Raw genomic sequence first — 15,989 nt, 5'->3', positions numbered from 1 at the left:
GGGTCGGCTCGTAGCCGTCGCCCCCGGGCTGAGCTATGCTGAGAAGCCACCCCAGGCCTGGCCGGAGGAGGGTAGTGGACGGCACCGTCGGTGTCGGGCGACCGCCTCTGTGTCACTCCAGACCTGCTGAGCTCAAGGTGGGATTTGTCGGGGTTGTCTTCTCCCGTTTAAAGCGCTTGCCGGCTTCCTCTTGTTTCTGTGAGCATCGGACATCTCGGCGGTGCCAAACCAGTGTGGACTGTTTGTAGTATCAACGCGATGTTACTTACTTAGCAAATATTTATGTTTAATTTTATGCTGCTGAAGGCTGTACCAGCATTTCGGAGTTAAATCTTCATGTAGGATATTCCATGGGTAATTTGGAAGACTTCTGTATTTTGCTGAGAACATGTTTGAATTTAGAAGGGTCAGGTTTTAAGTTTACTCTAGTTGCTCTGTCTAATTTCCGTGTTTATTTTCCACAGTATGGGTGGGATCACTCAGTTCACAAAAGGAAAAGACTGCCCCCGGTGAAAAGGTCTCTGGTGTACTACCTGAAAGGTAGAGAGGTCAGGATGCAGAATGAGTCCAGCTATCACCGCTTGTTGCATGGATATGCAGCCCAGCAGCTTCCCAGCCTCCTGAAGGAGAGAGAATTTCACCTCGGAACCCTTAATAAGGTGTTTGCTTCCCAATGGCTGAACCACCGACAAGTCGTGTGTGGGACAAAGTGCAACACAGTGAGTGCCACCTCTGCGTTTCATTTTCCTCTGTTAATTATTCCACCCTCACCCCCAAATGATGTTTACCATAATCAAAGTGTGTAGACTGCCAAGGAAAACATTAGGAAGTAATTAGGAGCAGAGTCAAAATCAAGCAGATTAATTTTGAATGAACTCGATGCTTAACGATGATGACCCATTCTCATCTGAAAATGTGGCAGTGGGCAGGCAGCTGCAAACCCGAACGCCGGGTTTGTGCCTCAATGCAGCATATGTCTAATCCACACAGAGCGATTTACATCTGTTTGCGGAGATGGAGGGCAGCAGTGGGGGCAGATCTTTCTTCTTGTCCTGCAAATGGAAGGTCAATGGATAGCACTAGCTTTGCTGAAGGATCGCTGTCAGATTGCTTATGGTAGAAGTTCCTAGTAAGACTTTTTTGTTACAGTTGTATGGTTTGGTTTTATGTACGATTCTGTGCTGATGATTTTGATATTGCCAAAAAACTAAAAACTGTGGTTAAACACCAGTAAGAGTGCTAGAAGTGTAGTTAGGAGTAACTAGAAGTGTTCAAAGCTTGAGGAATAAATTTCAGGTCTTCAGGATTATCCTTTGCTTGTTGATTTTCCTTGGTGATTTTGGTGATTTTTTACTCTAGATCTGTTTCCAGTATTCAGATAATTTCTCTCATTTATGTACCTTTAGATGCTTCAGCAAAAACGGAAACCTCTTGATGCTCTGAAAGTGATGCTTTGGATTTGAAATGTTATAGGGTAATACTAAAATTATGTCCTCTGTGATTAATAAGTGGAGGAAATAGATACTTTAGGTAATGTTCTCTCTGCTGGAGTTAGTTGCTGAACCTCATTGGCCGAGGTTGCAGTTTAACATATGAAGGTCTGATGGAGTTAGAACAAAATCTGACATCTTTGCAAGTTGGTCAGTGCCACAGGAGTGAATTGAGCCTTGTAAAAGATGTCTAGATCAAGCAGCTCTTAAACCTTCATGCATATCAGCTGATGTGGTTGTTCTTTCGCCTTAAGGTTTTTTGTGCAGAAGCTGTGCTCAGGGGCCTGCCTTGCAAAGGACAGTGGTTTGGGTTTTGTTTTCATTTGAGATGTTCAGTTAGTTCATAGTTAGGCAGAGAGAGGCCTTCATGCAGGAGCTCTTAGTTCCACCGCTGCTGCAGCGAAGATAAATGAGCAAGTGTGTTGTTAATGCAACCTTGCAGAAAATTGTTTGGGACCAAACAATCGCAGAACTGAAGAGGGATTCAGTCATATTGTTGTTCCCACTGCATCGCTGCAATGAAGTGTGAGCTTCCACATCTAGACCTAACATTGCAGATGCACTTCACTTTTTATTAAACAGAATACAACGAATACCAAAGAAGTTGCTTCAGCATTGTGAAAAATTGTATATGAGTTATGAATACTGTAATAACTTTACCTTGCTTGGTTTGTGTTCACATTTGAACAAATAGAGGGTCAAACTCTACACTCTAATTACGAGATTTTTCCCTCTCATCTGCTGACTAAGTGACCTAACAAAGAAGAATTCCTTTGCCGATTCTCATTCACTGAAGTTGTGGCATTTAAGTTGGAAGTAAATCTAAAACAACTTGGTTGGCTTTAATGCAGTTTGCATTGGAGTTGCACTTAATTAAAGCTAATGCAACAGAAAAATATAAACCATAGCAGTTATTTTAATCAAAGCCTGAATGTGGCATTGAGAGCTTTTAGCATTTAATTTATAAATTGCCCCTGGCCACACTGTGCCAGGAGGATTCACTGTTTTTAATAACAAACCAAAAAGTACACTATTGTCATAGAGGTGTAGGTTTGCTTTTAGTCACTTGACAGTACTAGTCACTATGAACACTGAAGAGAATGAAGAGCACTCTGTCAATTGCTCATTTTTAATGAGGATTATAACCTGTTTAATTATTTGGGGTAACTTTTTATCCTTAAAATTATCCCTGGATATCTTTGCAGATATACAATAACTTTGTTCTCCTGTGGATCCTCGTGCTCACCACTGACAAGCTGTAAATAAAATTTTGTGCGTGCTTTTTTCTGACAAATTTAGAACTATGGAACCTGTAGAAGCATTCACGTGTGTGTGGGGAAAAAGAAAAGTCAAATGCAGTCACCTGGGCTTTCTGAGGCAGGATGTTTGCAAGAATCTCCTTCATCTTGCTTCTTACTGTTTTCAAATTCAAATGAACGAGTAGACAAAACTGAGAGGTGCGGATGCTTAGGGTGTGTCACCACAGCATCTAAATACTGAAACTGAGAAGTCCCAGAAGAACGTACAGTCCAAGCTTCTTCAAGAAACCTTGAGATTTTTGTAGGAGGTGACCTTATGGCAAACAGTGAACACGAGATTGCTGAAGTTTTCTTTAGGGTTTTTTCAGGAAATGATAATGAATAAAGCAGCTTCTAAAAAGACATTCCAATAATCATTTTGCAGCTTCTTTTGTTCTCTTAGTGCTGTGTATGTTTAGCACATATTATTTTGCTAGTTGATGAGTTAAGGATGAAAAAATAGATGATCTGTAGAGAATTCCTTAAGTACAAACTTACTAGTTTGCAGTTGCTTGAGAATATAATGCCTTGAATGTAATATTTTTCTTGCCTTTTTTCTCTTTCCAGGCAGGCTCAGTAGGTCTATTTGTGTTTAAAAACTTCTTTATCAAATGCTCTCTTCTTGTTTCTCACAAGGCTTTGCCGCGGCAGGAGTGGGGTGGTTTCTGAAAGCTAGCATGAACCTTTTCTCTCTGTCTTAAGATCCTTGTGTTGCCTTGAATGCCCTGCTGTAAATCACCAACTTTTATTTCTTCTTAGAGACTTCTAATTTGTTCAAGAGATCCCTTGTCTGTTCTGTGCATCTCATACCATTACAAATTAGTCTTGAGGTCCTGGGGTTGTAGTGGTGACCACAGTCACTCTTCCACTGGTGAACATGGGCTCTCTATGGGGAAAATTATTTCCACTTGCTTTGCAAGTTAACTTATTTTTTGGCTTTGAATGATCAAGAAGGCTGCTTGTTGCTCATCCCAGGGAGGAAGGGAGGGAGGAGTCATGCTCCACTGAGGTGACAAACTCAATATAAATAAACCTGTGATGCCTGTGATTGACACCGCCATTCACCTTTCTTTCAGTGGCTTGTGAGTAAACAGCCAGGTATTGTCTGGAGAGTATTTGATTGTCTGTCTGCGGAGACTGGTAGTTTCTGTGCCAGGTATGGTGTGGGTGGTAGAGCTGCCCTTTAGCAGGTGATGTCTCTCACTTCTACATCCTTTGCCATCTGCCGACATGTGTTAACTGTCTGCCAGCCTCCTGAAATTAAATGCGCAGGGCAAGACGTAAATGAAAACTGAGAAATGTGATTTTGGCAGTGAACAAGTTCAGTGACATCAAAGTGCATGCCCACTAGCTAGTGCTTCAGAGTTTCTTAGCGAGAGACTCTGAATTCAGTTAGCTTGCTGCCTGCTTTTACTGCTGCCTGCTTCTCAGATGGTTTCTGTATGTTTTGAGTTCTTTATCTTTGGACCCTTTCAAGGACAATGTGTAAGGCCATTACCCAGTTGCACCACCTGTGCCACAAAACCTGTGGGTAGGTTTTTTGCTAAGATTAGTGCTTGTTCTGATCTTCACTGGAAAGGAGAAGTGCCAGTTTGATAGCCCAGTCTTTTTAAAAGAGTCCATGTTTCTTCGGGGCTTGGCATGTATTAGTAAATCTGTATTGCTTCAAAATGGAAGAACCTTATGCCAAGTGTTTTATGAACATGGAAACAAGATGTTTACACTCTGAATAAAAGGCAAGACTGAGAATTGGGAAAAATCAAACAGTACCACTCAGTGTGATAGCAATGGTATTGATGTAATGACACTGTAAGCATTGTCTTGCTTTTGTTGTTTTGTTAGCAGAAAACGAATTTCAAGAGGAACAATGATGTCATTTTCCAGCTTGAATGAGGGTGAAATTTTGTGACCAGCTTCAGCTGGTCTGGAGTTGCGCTGCTGCAGAAGGGGATGTTCCCACCTGCTCGTTCTTGCTGGCACTGATGTGCTTATGGCTCTGGAGTCAGCTGGATCAGCTTCTTGCTTTGTGTTTTCTAGGGCTAGTTTTCACCAAAGATACGATCCACCTGAGCACTCGTTACTGCCGCAAGGGTGGTGATATTGGGTGGATGAGGAAAAAGCACAGGGATACTCAATGCAATTAAAGGCAATTGTGAAACTTCATCAGCTTCATATTGATTCTCTCTTGGTGACTCTGGGTTTTTGGAAGGCAAAGTGTTTATCTTGTGTTTCTTTCAAATGTTAGAATGAATGGCAAGAATGTGCCTGTGATTTTTGAAAGTATGTCAAGAGTGGGGCACAGAGCATATGGTGATGAGTACTTTTTGCATGAATAATAAGGCTCTGTTGTGCAAGTTCTTTTAAATCTATGTCCATCCTGCTTGTGTGGGTGGCTCACGGTGGCACTGTTTGGTTTTGTTCCTACTGATTTTTATGATCTGCTAAAGAATAGGGCTGCTTGTTTTATCTGCTGTTCTGTGTGCAAGGGCAGCAGCGAAGGACGCAAGAGATTCTATGTACTGGCTTGAAATGCCATTTCATGGCCTGATTTTTAGTCTTGCCCTATAAAGTCAGTGCTTTCAGTTAAAGATGCATGGGCAGGGCATTTATATTTAATGAACTGGTAGCTTTGTGGGGTTTTTTCCCCTGAAACTGTTGTCTCTGAAAGGCAGGTCAAAAAATGGAAGTGGACTTGATGGAAGAGCCTGGCAAACCATTCTGCTCTCAGTATTGTGTATAAGAGAAGGATGGATTTTGCAGTTCAGACTCTGGTTCTCAGATGCTCTATTCCCCGCCACAATCTTTACTTTGGGCAACTTGATTAATGAAGTCAATGAAGTGGGGCAGTTTCTTAATAAACCTGGTTGTAAGCAGTTTGAGAAGAGGACAGACACATAGTAATTGTATGGGAGTCATTTGCTGAAGTGACGACTTAACCACTTACGCAAAGCGAAAAAAGCATACAGCTAGTAATCCCATGGGCTGTGAAAAACAGAGCCAGATCGTGAAGATTCGTGGCTATGACAACTGAAGTACCTAGCCATGCCTGTCTGCCTTGATCCTTGAGTGGTAGCACTGTTGCAAGCTGTACATCTGAAATGCTTGAAAAAAAACGAGAGAAGGATGGAAGATGGATTTCTGTCTGTCATGTCATGCAGCCTATTTCCTTGTTAGAACAAGGTTGTCCTGCAGTAAGAACAAGGTAGCTGAGTCTGTCCTGTTTCTCACAGACGAAGTGTGGTTCTTGGTGTTCTGGCAGATGGCCAGAGCAATCCTGGCTTGCTTAGTCCTGGATATTAAGTTATTAGGCATGCTAACGGCTGGCATGCATACGTTTTACTGGCAGGAGGAACTGAATTATGTGCAAAGCTTAAAATCATATTCACAGGTCACTGTTTGGAGGTTGGTGCAGGTTTACTGCATCCAGGAAAAGTTTTGGGGGCTGGCTGATTTTTTATTTCTCTATAATGAGTAGCGGAAAAAGAAGTCCTTATTCTGAGATAAAGGGAAAAAAATAATGTGTAGTTCAGCTAACAGGACTTGGTCAAGACTCTTCGAGTCCGGACTGTTCTGGAGAGACTTGCAGATGTACTTACTTCAAGAGTAGCGATGGTAGCGGTTTGCTTGGAAGTAGGCCAATAAGCCAATTTCTGTATTTTCTTCAGAGGTATGTCATTGTATGCTGCAGTTTTGGCTGTACTTGTTTAAAAGCAGTCAGATATTTTGTACTTTATTTACTGTAGTATCTTTAAAACTCTTTCAAAGGTTTTCAAACTTTCTGCATTCTTAGCTGGGTGCCTACCTCCTTTCTTAATATTTCTCCCTTACTGGCTTTAGAAGTGTCTAACAATGGTTTGGCTTCTCTTAGCTTCTGTTTGCTGGATTTACAGGGAAGATTTCTTGGCAGTCATTTTGCAAGTCTGAGCTTCTGGCTTCCTGTCTTCCTCCAGGTGATACAAGTGTCCTAGCATATGCAGAGGGCACTTGCTTGTTTTATCCTAGGGAGGTGGTAGGGTTATTTTTTAAACTACCCACAATGTGCCAGCCCCTTACAAAGCAAAGGGAGAGTTACTGCTTAGAACTTTATAGCCGAAACTACAAAGCCAAGAAACTTCAGTTTCTTGCCCTAAGAGCAGTTGCTGTTCTAGCTACAGTAACACTGTGAGGAGAAAAGTGAGGAAATGACAAGGCAATTCAAGAGCTGATGATTGATTAGAGTGGGGTGCAAGCAGGAGAAAGCACTGCAAGAAACATGTCCTGTTGCTGCTTCTGAGAATATCTTAGTTTGGAAACCTCTTATAGGAAAGAGATGTTGAGGTTGAAGATCCAGGGCAGAGATGTGAGGGTCTGATGGTTCAGTATCGCCAACTTCTTTCCCTTTGTAGCCCAATTAATTTAGAGCTTAGCCAAAGGAATTTTGCATTAGAGTAAGTATTAACATCCTGTCAAACAGGTATATATGACACTGGTCTGAGTGAATGTGAAGGGGCTTTTAATTTCAGTCCTCAGACCTGTGGAGATCTTCCTCGAAGTGTGACCTTCTTACAACTGAAGCATGATTTTCCTGAGTTCCTGAACATCCCGAGTTGTGGATGTGTTTTCCTAATTAGCATTTCTGGTGCCAGCCTTAGGACCTGCAGATGACACCTGCAAGCCTTAATCTTAGGTACTTAACTGTTGATTTTGTGGGTTTTTTGCAGTACTCGAAGGAGGATGGGGAAGGGAATTGGCTACTTCTGCTAGAAGGAAATACTGAGGAGGAAAAGAGGCACTCTTTTGTGCAGTCATAGGGCAAGGACAAGGGAAGATGAGAGGAGAGGGAATTATTGGTCCTGATCCTACAGTGCAGGTGTTAGTTTTTAGGGATGTGGTTAGGGCAGAGGGACTGCTGCATGCGTGGTGTTTTTTACCAGCTGTCTCAGGCAGTGAACTGCATGGTGAGGCTTGGGAGAAGTGAGGAGTGCCACTCTCCTGCTCAGATGCACTTCAGCTGTTGTCTGACCCACACCTTTGTTTTGCATGCAAAACAAAGAACTAAACACAGGTAGTTCAGTCCCTGGAGGAACAGTCATCTGTTTGTGAAAGACTGCTGCCTACAGAGGAAGATCAGTTGGGGATGAAGGTGATGCATAATTCAAGATACAGCACACAAATAGCGATGAATGGATTTCGCTTTCTCTGTAGAATGACTTTAACATACCATACTTTGACAGGTTTGGATTTAACATTAATATTCTACTAGTTTAGTGTATCGAGAATAATATGCTGCTGAAGTTCCTTGGTGGTTTTTTTATGCTCATTAAAGAACATATCTATCTGAGTTCATCAAAAGCAACTCGTTTGTATAACTTCTCTCTGAGAATCTCTAGATTTCTCTTCTGGCCTTCTAGAAATGCCTGACAAAGAATTTCAGAGCAATTTTCTTTTAGTGAGTATTCTTTAAACTGCATTGAATTGGATTTTATTTTTTGCTGTTGTTTTCCTCTTCATCTGCAATTCACTTCCAGAGGCTTCGAGACAAAGTTATTTGGTTACAGAAGGAACAACCTTAAGAGCCAGGAGTGTGTGTGTGTAATTTAACTATAATCCTGTGCTGTGATTCTACATCACGTTTCTTGGTCCAAGTCAGCCTCATCGCCTCCATTTCCTTGCTTCACTCACATTCCGTCCCTGGGCTTTGTCCTCTGTTATACCTATTTGACTGTTAGCGCAGCTGCCCTTAGAACAACATGCGTGAAGTGATCCAGCACAAGAGCCGCCCAAATGGAAATGCACTTTGGTGGGCAGTGTAAACCTTGTTCTGGTTTAGGTTGTAATCATATGGTCATAGATGTTTGAAGTGACATAGCTCTGGGTATAATGTCTGTTTGAAGAGTTGTAAGGCTTTGTAACTTGAGTTTTCTGTCAAGGGTGTAGTGACACAATTTACAGTCTTTTTGCAGGATGAAGTTATGTAGCTAGATAACGTTTTTAGATGTTTGCACTGTCATTACTATATTTAGCTACTATTCTCTGTGTACCACCAGAAAACAAACTCTGATAGATAAATTCATAAAGCATTGGTTTGCCAAAGCCAGAACTTCACGGTAAGTCTTTTATCTGGGAGGCAGGAGACTTGTGCTAAGTCTCCTGGGGCTTACTGGCTGTTTTGAGGGAGTTTTTCTCACTGTGGTAAAGGGAAACTGAAAAACAATGTTGTTTTGTCATGGTACCGAGCAGGGACAAGAGTCGTAGATTTGAGGGTTTTGTTAAGTGGGAAACCTCCTGTGACAAATTTCTCCCCTCTGTCTTCCATTGCTGTGAAAACCAAAAGGGGTGATTTAAATAATCCACTGTAATTAAGTTAGTTTACTTGTTTTAAGAAGGAATTTATGAATTTTTTCAGCCATCCTTGCAGCATTTGTGGGTTTCAACCTGAACGCCAATTCAAATTAGGGAGGATATTTGACTGTCTTGTTTCTCTTATCTGCTTGATGATGACTTGCATCTCCTGTTTTTTTCCCCCAGTTATTTGTAGTAGATGTCCAGAATGGTCAAATTACCAAGATTCCTATTCTGAAAGATCGTGAACCCGGCATGGTGAACCAGCAGGGGTGTGGTATTCATGCCATTGAGCTCAACCCCTCGAGGACCCTTCTGGCCACTGGTGGAGACAACCCCAACAGTCTTGCAATTTATCGTCTGCCTACGCTGGATCCGGTCTGTGTGGGAGATGTAAGTGGGAGTATTGGGGGGAAGTTTATTCTATCACTTACAGTAATTACTACTCTGAAGTGCCTAAGATCAGAGCAGGGTTAAGATTTGGGAATCTTGTAGTGGAGAGTTGAATTTCTGAAATCTTGAAAATATTCCTGATTATGTTGTGTACTTGCTCATATTTAAGATATCTTGTCAAAAGACAAATGTGAGACAATTCTGAGGGTTCTGAGTCAGATTTCATCATTCAGGTCTACCTCAGATTACTTTTAAGCATTGAAAATGTAACTAAATCCCTAATATTAAAGTGTAATTGTGGTGATAGCTTCTGAAACTAGTTCTAGTGAAAAAGCTCTTTTGAGAAATTGGAAAGATGATAAAAGTTGCTCCAATGTTCCCCTTCCTCAGTGCGGCTAATGTATGTATTATTCCATTGGCTTTGAGGATTAGTTCTAACACAGTGGCTTGTGGCAGTTTGATAGACTGCCTTAATTTCTGAGACATCATGAGGTCCTTTTAAAATAGCCAGTCTTAAGAAGAAAAATAAAGAGGCTGAAATTAGTACAGTGAAATTAGTCCTGTAAGCAGTCTTCTCTCATTTCTCCTTTGTATTCAGGATGTCTCGTAGACGTTAACTACAACAGCAGAGGTCAGGTCAGAGTTTCTGCAGTAGCAGATAACCAGCTGCAGACGGGCTCGACACGGCAGGTTTTTATGACTCGCTCTGTGTTTGCGTGCTGCTCTGACTTTGTGGCTTTTCAAGTGGAGCTAGAGCCTTATGGGCTTTTTTCCCTGCACAGGTTTCTCACCTGCTAAACAAAATATTCTTGAAGTAGTAGTCTTGAAAGATTAATCTGTAGGTCATAGATTCGTAAACATAAGGTTTTGGTTAATTTTTTTTGTAGTAGGGATGTGCATTTGAGGAAGCAGAAGAATGTAGCTACTTTACAGAGGTAAAGAATACCGTTTTCAAAATAAAAAATCAAAGTCCTTAGAATCCAGACAATTTGTCCTTGGTCATAGACTGTTTCTCCATCACCTGATTGCTCTCTATTAATTATACACTTCAAAATCCAAAAGAGTTTAAATTACTGTTAGGTACTTAAACTGTTCCAGCTCGATACTGGACTCTTACCTGTATGTTTTTAATGTAGTTCTCTCATTTTGACTTGGTACTAAAAATCAAAGTGAAGAATACTCTGCTTTGAGAGTACTCTAGAGTATAATGGCTCAGAAAAATCTGTTTTTGCCTTTAGGATGGGCATAAGGACTGGATATTTTCAATCGCATGGATCAGCGATACTATGGCTGTTTCAGGTACAGTAAATTTTTCTCTTTTTTTTTCCCTCCTCTCCAGAATTTTATACTGATGTACAGCACTTGATAGATCTTAGGGAAGCACCTTCGTCAGAGCATTTGAAACTACTTGGATCTACCGTGGCTATTTAAACCCTGCTGGGGCTTAGTACAGTGCTTCCCTTTGTTTTATTTGTAATGCCCTGGTCTAAATCTGATTTTTCTGGTATCAGAAGGAATATTTTGGAGTATCCAGTAGGTGTTGAGTGAGAGAATTTCTAAACACAATCTGATACAGGGAAGGATTCTACACAGGAAGAACAATATCAGGTTATCAGTTAATAACTTTGGAACACAGTAGAGCAGTATATAGGTTTCCTGAAATTATATGAAAGACTAATTAATGAAATCTCTGTTTTGTCAAGCTGTCAGTACAGTTGTGTGTGTATATACATACACCATGGCAGTTAACACAGAAGGCTGTAGTAGAAAAGGTCGGTTATTGACCTTTTAGTAACTAGTTGAGTAATCAGTGTAGCTTCATAAAACATTGCTGAGGTAAAGGCAGCAATGCTAATATGCTCTTGCATTAATTTAGTAGTTTACTGTGTTTCTGAGCTGACAGTGTAGCATTCTGTACATGGAGGTGTCAAACTGCAGGTGACACAATCACAGTAAAAATAAAATACTTGAATTGTTAGTGCCGTGATGTTGTTTTTCTTTTAAAAAAAAAGCTAATCCTGGAATTTGATTTTGAATTTAATATAAAAGTTGATCATTGCAAGTCTTCAGCCCAAATATCTCCATTAAAAAAGAACATTGTCGGTGGTAAGCATGAAGAGAACAGCGGAGATGATTACAGATATCCAAGGGAAACATAAGGACCTGATGGAACAGGAGCACAGCATGTGAGGTGGAACTGTGTTGCTCTCAATGTTCTCTGTGTGCTCAGGCTGGAAGTGGGAGTTAGAAGGCTGTTCTCTGCTGTGTGATGCTTACAGCAGGATGTAGGTTCTAGTCTCCAGACCTGAGACACCAGGGAAAACTTGTTGAAAGCAGTTAGCCAGTCCAGTTGCTAAACTAAGTTTTCCAGAACTTTCCTGGTGATCCTACTCAGGAGAAAACAATGACAACTCACTTCTGTCGTTTTAATCTTAGAGATTTCAATTATATCTGTATCTGAATGTCTGGAGCAGAAGTATCTGAACTCTAAACGTTGAGCATATAGCAAATAATTTTATCTGAATTAAGAAACTAAATGCATGTTTTTCATGACTTTCTTGGGATAGGTTAAATGCCACAGGAAGGAAAAAGGGCATTTGGTTCCATGGCAGATCAAATTGATCATATAGCCTGAGGTTAGAGACTGAGCAGTTCACTTTCTCGCTGCTGTCAGAACTGTTGAGAGAGTATGAGGAGAACCAGGGGCTTGATTATTCTTCTTGGTTGTGTTAACTTACAGAATCACAGAATCATCTGGTTGGAAGAGACCTTTAAGATCATTGAGTCCAGCTGTTCACCCTGCACTGCCAGGGTCCCGAAATGGTGTCCCTCAGCACCACATCTACATGGCTTTTAAACTTACTTACTTTTAAACTTAAAGTCCAGGTAGACAACACCCACAGCTCTTCCTTCTTCCATTAAGCAGGTCACCTTGTCATAGAAGGAGATCAGGTTGGTCAAACAGGACCTGCCCTTCATCATCCGTTGCAGACTGGGCCTGATCACCTGGTTGTCTTGTACATGCCAAGCGATGGCACTCAAGATGATCTGCTCCGTGACTTTTTCCAGCACCGAGGTCAGACTGACAGCCCTGTGCTTCCCTGGGTCCTCCTTCTGGCCCTTCTTGTAGATGGGTGCTATGCTGGCTAACCTCCAGTCCGTTGGTACCTCCTCTGTTAGCCAGGGCTGCCGGAAGATCATGGAGAGTGGCTGGGAGGGCACTTCGCCAGCTCCCTCAGAACCCTCGGGTGGATCTCATCTGGCCCCACAGACTTGTGCACATCTGATTGGTGCAGCAGTTCACTTAGTGTGTTCTTATGGATTGTGGAGCCTTGATTCTGCTCCCTGCCTCTACCTTCTGGTTCAAGAGGCTGAGCACTCGGTGAGCTGGTCTGACCATTAAAGACTGAGGCAAAGAAGGCATTTAGCACCTCAGCTTTATCCTCATCCTTAGTCACTACATATGCCCTCACATCCAGCAAAGGATGGAGAACCTCCTTGGCTCCCCTTCTGTCGTCTCTTATGGCAGTGGCCAGATTAAGCTCAAGTTGGGCTTTAGCCTTTCTAATCTTCTCCCTGCGTAGTCTCGCAAAACCCTTATAGTCAAACTGAGTGACCTGCTCCTTCTTCCACAGGCCATAGAATTTCCTTTTCTTCCTGAGCTCCAGCCAAAGCTCTCTCTTCAGCCAGGCCAGTCTTTTATTCTGTTGGCTTGTCTTATAGCTCACTGTGACAGCGTGCTCCTGAGTTTTGAGGATTTCCCTCTTGAGGATTGTCCAGCCTTCCTGGGCTTCTCTGCCCTTCAGGTCTGTCTCTCAAGTGACCCTACCAACCAGTCTCCTGGAAGGGTCAAAGTCTGCCCTTTGGAAGTCCAGAGTGGCAGTTTTACTGACCCCCCCTTCTTACTGCCTCAAGAATTGAAAACTCTATAATCTCATGGTCACTGTGGCCAAGATGGGCTCCAGCCTTCATATCACCCACAAGTCCTTCTCTGTTGGTGAACGAGACCAGCAGGGAGCCTTTCCTGATTGGTTCCCTCACCAGCTGTGTGAGGAACTTCTGAGGAGCTGTCTTCGGCACACTGCAGGAACCTCGTGGACTGTTTCTTCACTACTGTGTTGTATTGCCAGCAGAAGTCCAATAAACTGAAATCCCCCACAAGAAGGAGTGGCGCCCATCGTGAGACTTCTCCCAGGTGCTTGTAGAATATTTCATCTATGTCTTCATTCCAGTTGGGTGGCCTAGAGCATACTCCCACTGTGATATCTGCCCTGTTGGCCTTTCCCCTGATTTTAACCCATAAATGCTCTATGCATTCGTCACCATTGTTGATCTCAAGACAATCAAAACTCACTGACATGCAGGGCCACTCCACCACCTCTTCTTCTTGGCCTCCTGTAGAGTTTGTAGCCATCCAACGCAGCAGTCTAGTGGTGCAGGTTGTCCCACCATGTTTCTGTGATGGCAACTGTGTCATGGCTCCAGCCTTCATATCACCCACAAGTCCTTCTCTGTTGGTGAACGAGACCAGCAGGGAGCCTTTCCTGATTGGTTCCCTCACCAGCTGTGTGAGGAACTTCTGAGGAGCTGTCTTCGGCACACTGCAGGAACCTCGTGGACTGTTTCTTCACTACTGTGTTGTATTGCCAGCAGAAGTCCAATAAACTGAAATCCCCCACAAGAAGGAGTGGCGCCCATCGTGAGACTTCTCCCAGGTGCTTGTAGAATATTTCATCTATGTCTTCATTCCAGTTGGGTGGCCTAGAGCATACTCCCACTGTGATATCTGCCCTGTTGGCCTTTCCCCTGATTTTAACCCATAAATGCTCTATGCATTCGTCACCATTGTTGATCTCAAGACAATCAAAACTCACTGACATGCAGGGCCACTCCACCACCTCTTCTTCTTGGCCTCCTGTAGAGTTTGTAGCCATCCAACGCAGCAGTCTAGTGGTGCAGGTTGTCCCACCATGTTTCTGTGATGGCAACTGTGTCATGGTTTTCTTGCTGCACAATGGCTTCTAGTTCCTCCTGTTTGCTGCCCGTGCTGTGTGCATTGGTGTAAATACACTTCAATTGGGCTATTCATCCCAACCCCTTTTTTGGGGGGAGAGAAGGCCTAATTCTGGCCTGACCATTCTCGGGAGCTGCCATAATTCCTAGCACACCAGTATCCCTTGTCACTGTGCTGTCACATGGCACACTGCCCTCTAGTCCTTCTGGTGTGGCAGTCCCAAGGGGCTCACTAGCACACCGATGCGTTAACACTGATGTGCTGCTCTCAAGGCTTAGCTCCAGCGATCCTGATTTTATCCCTTTCCCCCTTCAAATCTAGTTTAAAGCTCTTCCAGTGAGCCCTGTGAGCTCCTGTGCAAGAATTCTCTTCCCCCTTTGAGACAGGTGCACCCCGTCTGACGCCAGCAAGCTTGGTGCTGTGTAGAACAACCCATGATCAAAAAACCCAAAGTCTTGCTGGTGATACCGGTCTTGGAGGTAGGTATTGACCTGGTGGGTCTTCCTGCTTTTCTCCTCATCATTCCCTGCAACTTGAGGGATAGGGGAGACCACCACTTGTGCTCCTGATCCCTTGACAAGTTGTCCTAGGACCCTGAAATCTTTCTTGATTCCCCTCAGGCTTCTTGTTTGGAGTTCATCACTGCCTACCTGAAAGGTCAATAATGGATAATAGTCTGAGGGCCGTGCCAGGGTGGGAGATTTTCTTGCTACATCTTTAACCTGGGTTCCAGGGAGGCAGCAGATTTCTCTGTGAAGTGGGTTAGGTCTTCAACAAGAACAAGGCAGGGCTGTGTTTCTAAGACCTGAAGGAGCATGTATATTTCGGTAGTCAATAAGTGTAAAATTCAGCTCTTGACTAAGAAGCCATAGCTGAGGGAGAATGCATCAATTCACTCAGTTGTACAGGCTGGACAAAAAGATTTCCATGGCAAGAGCTTCAGGTGGGCTGAATAATTCCCAGGTTGCCATAAGCCTACAGTAACAAATGATTTTCTCCTTGGCTTCAGGGCTAACCAGCTGAGCAACATGCTTTGACTTTTTCCCTTGCTAGGGCTATTAAAAGGGACACCTTCCTCTTAAAGTATGTCAGGATGCCTAGAAATTCCACTGCTGAGTGTTCAGCCTCCATAACAAACAGGATTAGATGCCACTGAAAGCAATCAGCATGTAAATGGAGTGGCAGGATGTCTGTCATGTGCTTCCTGCTGCTATGCCATTAGGGGACTCCTTTTGTGGTTGGCCGTAGCAGGTGATAGTGGCAACTACTGAATCCGTCTGTGAGGGGGCAAAGCCATCTCTGCTGTGCTCCATCACCTGTGTTGCAACAAGATGTTGTGCTTAAGTCTTTGCAGCTTATTCCTTATGATGTACTGAAGCCCATAAATTTAGTAGGCTGATGAAGATACTGAGTTTCTTCTGGCATCTTCCTTATGCATTTGCTGTGAGAGGAGGAGGGATGTGTGTTATTCAT

General features: G+C 42.9%; 1 protein-coding gene across 1 annotated transcript in view; it reads left to right on the top strand.

Annotated features, from left to right (window-relative positions):
• DCAF12 (DDB1 and CUL4 associated factor 12) overlaps positions 1-15,989 on the top strand; it is a 24,771-nt gene that overhangs the window by 419 nt on the left and 8,363 nt on the right. The window contains exons 2-4 of the mRNA XM_010133770.1: positions 465-719; positions 9,296-9,502; positions 10,741-10,801. Of these exons, the coding sequence (XP_010132072.1) occupies positions 465-719; positions 9,296-9,502; positions 10,741-10,801 (523 nt within the window). The remainder of the gene's footprint in view (positions 1-464; positions 720-9,295; positions 9,503-10,740; positions 10,802-15,989) is intronic.

The sequence above is a fragment of the Buceros rhinoceros genome, unplaced genomic scaffold, assembly GCF_000710305.1.
Source record: "Buceros rhinoceros silvestris isolate BGI_N320 unplaced genomic scaffold, ASM71030v1 scaffold15433, whole genome shotgun sequence".
NCBI lineage: Eukaryota > Metazoa > Chordata > Aves > Bucerotiformes > Bucerotidae > Buceros > Buceros rhinoceros.
This window is presented reverse-complemented; position numbering and strand designations above follow the sequence as displayed.